This window comes from Elephantulus edwardii, unplaced genomic scaffold, assembly GCF_000299155.1.
Source record: "Elephantulus edwardii isolate Elephantulus edwardi_28Jun2011 unplaced genomic scaffold, EleEdw1.0 scaffold00242, whole genome shotgun sequence".
In the NCBI taxonomy this organism is placed as follows: Eukaryota; Metazoa; Chordata; class Mammalia; order Macroscelidea; family Macroscelididae; genus Elephantulus; species Elephantulus edwardii.
The window spans coordinates 1,236,994-1,245,645 of record NW_006399992.1 but is presented as its reverse complement, the minus strand read 5'-3'; the positions used below and the strand labels follow the sequence as shown (position 1 = coordinate 1,245,645).

Here is an 8,652-nt window from a genome sequence, read left to right as displayed (position 1 = left end):
TAATGCACACTTCAATATTTACTCCCAAGAGCAGCATTGAAATTCAAATAATTAAAATAGATATACTAACAATACATATCTCTTATCATTAACATCAATAATCAAAATTAAGCTTAGAAATTATATAATTATTCCAATCTAAGTTTTGTAGCTATAAAAATCAAAGTGAAATTGCCCTACCTTTTATTAAACAAATTCCAAACATTTAAAAATTAATACAAAACAAATTTTAACGTATGAATTCATGCAACCATGCTGACTCATTTAAGCTATTAAAATTATTAACTCTTTTCCACATTACAATACAAGAGAAACTTAAAGTTCCACTTAAATCTGCCTAATATATTTAATTTTCCTCAGACTGTTCAACAGAGAAGTTGGCAGGTTCTTCCTTTGTTTCTTCTTCCCCCACTTCCCTCACTCCCTCTACCTCCCCCTCTCCTCCCACTCCCCTCTCCTCAGCTCTCTCTCCACCCTCTCCTACTTCCCCAGCTACCTTTACTTCCCCAGCTCCCTCTTCTCCATCTCCCTGATCTTCTCCTGTTTCCCCAGCTACTATTTCCCCAACACCCTCTACTCCTCCAACTTCCTCTGCTTCCTCCACTTCCTCTGCTTCCTCCACTTCATCATCATCTTCCTCTTCTTCTTCATCTTCCTCAACAGGTTCATCAATCTTTTCTTCTTCTTCCTCATCTCCTAATTGATCCTGAGATTGCTCTTGAACTTCAAAAGGGTTCTCACCCTAAAAATAAGAAGAAGCTTTTTATATCAGTGTATTAATTTTTGTATCAAACTTTATTTGCCAAATTATTATGAATAAATACTATTTTTATTTTATATTGGCTTGCATATGAAATTCATATACATTGTGTTTCATTTATGTATGTTTCATTCATTTTTCCACACACACCACGTTTCACAGGATCATTCCCACACATCATGTTTTATAAAATTAACCAACACTGATCCATACCCACCCTTACCCCACCTTTCAAGATCCCCAATGAATCTTTCCTAACTCCTTCAACCCCTCACTCGGCTCACACAGCTCTATGATCTGAAGATTTCCCCCACTTCTCACTCTCAGGCCCCCTCTTCCTTTCCCTTCCCTTCCCTTCCGCCTTTGGACTTTTGAATACATCTTACTAATAATCCTTCCATTTTTTAATAATGGTCGTATGCAGCATTTGTCCTTATGAGACTGAGTTAGTTCACTCAGCATGCTCTCTCTAACTTCTCTCAAGTATTTTTTAAAATCATTCTACCTGCATAAATACTCTTTGATGCCTTTCACTTTATATATAATGTAAACATTTAATACTTTTACCTGTTTCATATCTATGTAGCTATATAAATTACTGAAACCAGTGCCTTATACTTCATAAGCGGAATTACTTAAATTATTTTCTGAACTTCTAAAATTATATACATTGAGGCATATATAGGACTGTGACAGAAACAAAGCAAATGATGCAAAGATTTGTGTTCTACTTGTTTACACAAGTACTTCAATGCACAATCTAAAATTCAAATGAAAACCAAGCAGTCTATTTATTCTTTTTTAAAAAGCTGACATGTTTGGCGACTACATATTCATATCATTATATTTTAACATTTATATTATATATAACTCATAGATGACACTCCCATGGGTTTTCAAGTGGCTATAAATTGCACAGGAAACTGTCCATCTTCTCCTGTGGGATAGCTGGTGGATTCAAACCTCCTGTCTTTGGGTTAGTAGACAACTCCTTATCAGTAAGCCACCACAGCTGCCTTTATATTACATACCTAGATTAAATTTCATATAAACTAAACCATAATAATATTGTGCTATTATATGCCATTAAGCTCAAATTGACTCATAGCTGACCCTCCAGTGGGTTTTCAGATGAAATATATGACATAAATTATATGAAAGACTACCCATCGCTCCTGCAGAACAGTTTGTGGATTCAAACTGTGTGCTTTTGGGTTGGCAGTGCAACTCCTTACCACTAGGACTCCCTAAACCATAATGAAAGGATGTATTAATGCAATTAAAAATGAGGAACTAGATTAAGAATACACAGGACAAAATGAAGTAGCAAAGAGACAATACCATTACACTATCATTAATAGCCCATGAAAGTGAAGATTCAAAGATGTAGGGATGCCATTAATAGAAGTAGGTAAATTGGGATAGTGAAAGGGAAGAAAGGTGTAATTTAAGATCCTATCTAAAATCTCAAAACAAACAGATTCATCTTGGAGAGGATTAAACCAAGCTGCTCCTTGGAGGCAAGGATTCTGGGGCTTCGTCTGACATACTTTGGACATGTTGCCAGGAGGGACGGGTCCTTGGAGAGGGACATCATGCTTGGGAGAGTGGAGGGACAGCGCAGGAGGGGAAGACCCTCTATGAGATGGATTGATTCGGTGACTGGGGTAATCGGGATGGGTGTGTGAGAGGCGGTGTGGTTGGCGCAGGATAGAGCAGGGTTTAGAGCTGTTGTACACAGGGTCGCTATGAGTCGGAAACGACTCGACTCGATGGCACATAACAACAACAACATCTAAAATCTCAACAGGTAGCTCTAAATGTAGGTTTGCAACTCAAAGGGAAAGGAAGCTCAACGTAAAAAAATATTTGTATTTGTAAATTGCCTGAAATGTGAATCACAAAGCTGGAATCTTAAATGGGAAAGTTGGGGTGAGGGTAAAGGATAATTAGGAAAAGGTGTCAAGAATAAAATCTTATAAAAATGTCTATGCAATGAGTTAGTATTCACTCCAACAATAATAGCAAAGTTCATTAAGAGAGAGAAAACAACAAATGCTGGTTAAGTGTTGTGGAAAACCTGAAATTCTCAGACACTGCTGGTGCAACAGTAAAATAGACTAGCTACTGTAGAAAGTGGTATGGCAGTTCCTTAAAAAGTTAGAAAGAGAAGTACTATTTTATCCACTATTAAGTATATTTCCCAAAGAAATGAGATGAAACACAGATGTATGCACACTTATGTTGAGATTGTAAACAGCTTTAGTTTGCTTGGCTCCACAATCAATACTCTTGGCATCAGCAAGCAGGAAATTAAAAGATGCATTGTTGGGAAAGACTGCTGTTAGAGACCTCTCCAAAGAACTGAAGAGCAATGATGTCAGTCTAGAGACTAAGGTGCTCCTGATACAGGCCATGTTCTTTGCAATCATTATGCATCAGAGAGCTGGACAATGTCTAGGGATGATAGAAGGAATATTGATGTCTTTGAGCTGTGGTGCTGAAGAACAATACTGAATATGGACTGCTAAGAGAAGTGATCTGGACTACTAAGAGAACTTATGTGTCAAATACATTAATAGTTACCCATGGTGGACAGTATTTGGTGGAGCTCCTCAATTAAAACAAGAATGGAAGAAGGAGTGGCATCCACTTCCTTAATAGCTTGTCTCTGGAAACCCTATGAACCTGGAGAAAGCACGGAAGTTATACAGGTGTCCAGGACTTTCATTCATAGGGTCACTATGAGTCGCCTATGACTCGACAGCACTTAACAACAACAACAACAGCATAGAGAGAGAGAGAGCAGTTGGCCTAGTGGACAGAAAATTATGCTCCCAAACCAAAGGTGAGCGACTCTACTGCACGACCCTCAGGCCTGCCTTTAATTGTTTTTGGTGAAGCATTCTTCTAGGTCGTGTAACTCTGGTATGTCCACTTGCTGTACAGAGGTAACTCGTGGTTGCTGTAAAGTCAAACACTGTGACACTGATGAGTCAAATGTGAGAATAGTTACACATAGTGGACAGTGTTTGGTGGAGCTCCCTGATTAAAACAAGCTTGGAAGCAGGAGTGGCATCCACTTCCATAACAGTTTGCCTCTAGAAATCCTATGAACCTGGGGAAAGGACGAAAGTTATACAAGTGTCCAAGACTTTCATTCATATGGTAACTATTAGTCGACTATGACTTGATGGCACTCAACAACAAGAGAGGGTACAGGTTCATCCTGGAGTGGGTTAAATCAGGCTGCTCCTTGGAGGCAAGGATTCTGAAGCTTCATTTGACTCTGGACATGTTTCAAGGAGGGACCAATCCTTGGAGAGGGACATCATGCTTAGGGGGGTGGAGGTACAGAGCAGGAGAGGAAGACCCTTAATGAGATGGTTTGGAGGTACAGAGCAGGAGAGGAAGACCCTTAATGAGATGGTTTGATTCAGTGACTAGGGTAATGGGGGTAGGTGTGTCACAGACAGTAAGACTGGTACAGAATAGAGCAGGGTTTAGGGCTGTTGAACATAGGATTGCTATGAGTAGCAGACAATTCAATGGCACATAACAAAAACAGGTTCACTGCAACATTACTTATACTAGCAAAGAGCTGGAAATAACTGAAATGCCACCGACAGATGAATTAACTGTGACATGGTATTCTATATACACAAAGGAACACTATGCAACATGAAACCAATTGCAAGAACCTACATGATATAGTATAACCCAGAGGACACTACCCTGAGTGAAAAGAAGTTGGACACAAATTATCATTATAATGCTATTATGATTTTAAAAAGCATCTGAACAGAATGAAATATTCTTTGATGATTACTAAGGATGAGAGGGAAAGGAGAACAATAATTAGTAAATAGCTAAGAGAAATATCGTTTGACAAGTGAAAGGAAAGTTATATAAAACAAAGGAAGATTAAAAAGGAAATAAAATGTCCATGCATAGTGGCAAAAGTTGGAAAAGGGACACTAAATGCAAGAAAAAATTCCAGACAAAAAATACTATCTGGTAAAACAAAGTTTTGAGAGAAAGTGATTATCAGTGGTGTCCAATGTTGCAAAAAGGTTAACAGCAGAGAAAAAAAGAAAAGCTGAAAAAGGCAAACAAAACTCATAGTGGTATAGTTGGAATCAATTCCCAGCTGAACCTGCTGGTTTCCAAGGCTGAAATTACATGGGATGAGATTGTCCATCGTTTTCCCTCAGAACAGCTGATGGATCTGAACACCAGAGGGGTACAACTTTTGGATTAACCACAGAACTCACTACAGACCAGACCACTAGAAACGGTAACTGCTGAAGTTGAGCAACATGTTTTTGAGGATTTGTCATGACTCCATTTATAGTTTGTTTAAAATAATGAACAAAATTTTCAATTTGCTAATTTAGTCACAGCAGTTTGGTTACAGCAATTTCAAATATGAGAATGATGAAAAATTTCCAGGGAAAAGGCCTGGTTAACCACATATTTACAAAGAATTTAAACAGAGATTTACCAGAGAAGTTTGGAGAAAACTAATTCAGATGGTTTGAAAAAGGACCCAGGCAGTTTTGTTTATTTAATTTTAGTCTCAGAGAGCATTACAACACAAACCACCAGCCAGTTGAGAATTAGGTAAAGAATAAATAATATACAGAAACAAAGAGCACAATGCAAAAGTGATCATGAAATAGGAAAGGTGTATTATAGAAAAAAATAGGTCATTTTTAGGTTAGAAAACTCCTAGGCATGTCTGTTTTATAAAGGGAAAAAGAATAAAAAAGGAGGAAAAAAATCAGATGCAATTTAACACAGAAATAACTGAACATTGTATGGTTTAATATCAGGAAAGGTACACATCAGGGTTGCATCATTTTTCTGCACCTATTCAATATGTATGCTAAGAAAATCATTTGGGAAGCTAAACTCTGAAGAAGAATGTGGCATCAGCTGAACCTGCAACAGGATCAGAGGAAAATTCAACAACCTGCGTAGGCAGATGACATAACTTTGCTTGTTGAAAGTGAGAATTTGAAAGCTTGCTTCTGAAGATTAAACACTACAGCTTTCATTACAGAATATATCTAAACATCAAGAAGACAAAAATCTTAACCACTGGACCAACAGGCAACATCATGACAGAGAAAAGGCTGAAGTTGTCAATGATTTCATGTTACTTAGATCCACAATTGACAACCTTAGTATAAGCAGTCAAGATCAAAAACACATTACAATGGGCAAGTTTGCTGCCAAGGACCTCTTCAATATACTAAAGAACAATGGTATTTATTTATACTAAGGTGCACCAGATCCAGGCCATGGTCTTTTCAATTACTTGCTATGCATCTGTGAGCTAGGCAATAAACAAGGATGAAAGAAGAAAAACCGTTGTCTTTGAGTATGGTGTTAGAAAAGAGTACTGAATATCCCATGAACTATGAAAACAGTGAACAGATATGTCTTGACAAAATTGTAGACAGAGTACTCCTTGGAGGCAAGGATGATAAAGTTTTGTCTCACATACTTTAGGAATATTGTTAGGAGAGGCCATTCCTTAGAAAGGGCTATCGTGGAGCGTCAGTGAAAGGCAAGAAAACCCTTAACAAGATGGAATGACATAATGACTGCAGCTACAGATTCAGCACTGGCAGAGATGATGAGACTGGCACAGGATAGGAGAGGGTTCAAATCTGTTCTTCACAGAGTTGCTATTTATGTGTCATACAGCACCTAAGAATAATACTCAAATATAACAAAGACATATTACTATTTAATTAATGGAATTCTTTTAATATTACCGACAGGGATTTCGCCCTTAAATCTTACCTTAACAAAGCGCTCATACCGTGCCTTCACTATTGGATTATTTAAAATGCTTGTAGCAGTCAAGACACTTTCTCTTTTTATTTGTTCCTTATAAACCTATAAAAAATAAAATACACTGATATTATCTGTCATGTAAATATTTACAAAATTAAAACTGCATTTTACGTCTAAATCTCTTCCAGGTCAGTTAAGACAGAATAACAAAAACTATAGTGAGCACATTAAAGACTGAAAATAATAATTCTAAAAGCTAATTATCTTTAATAAAAAACACAGTCCCCAAATACAGACTTGTAGGTCTACTACAGAGATGCTTACTCTCCTTTCCTCTCTGTATTTACCTCATCAGGCTCATATCTACATCAACTATCAGATTTTATGTTATCAAACATGCATACTTTTTCATACTGTAAGTCTTCTTGTTATGTGGCAACTATCACAAGACTATATAATGAAAAGGAAAACAAGGTAGTAAGAACATAAAACATTTAATTGCCAAAAGAGTAGCATGTGATTATCAAAATGAGAAGTGAAAAACAAAGAGTAAGAAAAGCTTTGTATGGAGTTTGTCTCTCAATATGGCTTTTCTAGTATGTATTACTAAGCTGGAGAGTTGGGACTATGCGAGTGAGGCCTGTTGGCTTATCCACAAAGGGAATGGCTATCTATCTTTCCACAAGGAAATTGGCCAGTCTCAACAATCTATAAGAGGACTGGCTAGTCTCAATAATAAATTGAAGAGCTCTAGTTGCACACAGAATTCCTCCCCAGCTAAATAAGAGAGACCGCTTTCAACCCAGTGAAATGTAGGGCACACTTTGGGATGGCAGCAGCAGCAATGGCTGAAATGGAGAATTAATGAGATTAGATTTTAAGGGCATAGGGAGCCAATAGTGGCAGGACTGAGAACTCTGTTGGACAATTAGGTGAAGAGCCAGTATTGGCAGGAATGAGAAGTTGGGAACACTTAAAGCCATGGGGCTCAAGGCTGAAGTACCTGTATGAACATTTCAGAAGTTTCTTGACCATATTCTGTTATTAATCTGGATTATAAATGTTGACTTCCCCAATATGGTTCTATGTGGTCTGTGAGCCAGCAAAGAGTCAGATTAGTACTGAGGTGAGTAGAAAAGAGGCATGAGAGGGTAAGGGACATGTCTGACCCATGGGAATTGGCTTTGTATTATTGATGCTGTGAATGGGGACAGTTTTCTCCTTTGAAATCTCTAACAGTTGGATATGGCACTCCCCACGTGGCCCATGCATATTTTACAGTGTGCTGTTAGTACCTAGAAGTATGCATTAAAGAGTTTCATTTTAGTACAAAATGTAAATTTAAAGATCAGGTATGCTCTGCTTTAAAAAAAATAGTTGAAATTTTAGATTTTTATTTCTAACATGTATTTCTACATGATTGAAAATGTGACTATATAAAACAAACTGAAAATCTTATTTATCACAAAGTGTCAATTTTCCAGTGTTATTTTACTGATAATGCAGGTTTTCAAATGTCTTTTACTAAATGATCAGAAAAATATACCAGATAAACAAGTGTTTAACTTCTTTTATTATGCTCTTACATATATATACACATACAGAACAATTTTGTATTGCCTTCAAAAAAATTTTAATACTAAGACAAAAGTTTCCTAAAAAATCCACTATTAGGTCCTATTTTAACTGTTTTATATGCTGTAATTAATTTAATCCTCAAGCAATCACAGTTACCTGAAATTAAGAGAAATTATATGCCAATAGTAAAGAACTGATAGACAATTACTTTAGTACTATAGCTCAAAACATACCAGCTTTGCTTTGATGTGATCAGGAGACTTCAAGTGCTGTTGGATTAAACTATGTAAGGCAGGGATATACACACTACAGGCATTGCAATGAATAGTCTCTACCTTCATCATGTGGTCATCTGCAGTAACACCTAAATAAGAAATCCTCTTGTTATGACAGGTAATAATTCACATTGTCTTATATTTTTTAATGTATTTTTAAAATTTTTTTTTAAATTTAGGTTGTTTATTTTTCATTTCAATGAACATCTACAGAGATTTTGGGATTCCATT

General features: G+C 36.8%; 1 protein-coding gene across 1 annotated transcript in view; it reads right to left on the bottom strand.

Moving 5' to 3' along the window:
* Positions 1–346: 346 nt before the first annotated feature.
* ZNF326 (zinc finger protein 326) overlaps positions 347–8,652 on the bottom strand; it is a 41,058-nt gene continuing 32,752 nt past the window's right edge. The window contains exons 11-14 of the mRNA XM_006898965.1: positions 8,380–8,510; positions 6,575–6,670; positions 475–742; positions 347–441 (exon numbers count right to left, since the gene is read on the bottom strand). Of these exons, the coding sequence (XP_006899027.1) occupies positions 347–441; positions 475–742; positions 6,575–6,670; positions 8,380–8,510 (590 nt within the window). The remainder of the gene's footprint in view (positions 442–474; positions 743–6,574; positions 6,671–8,379; positions 8,511–8,652) is intronic.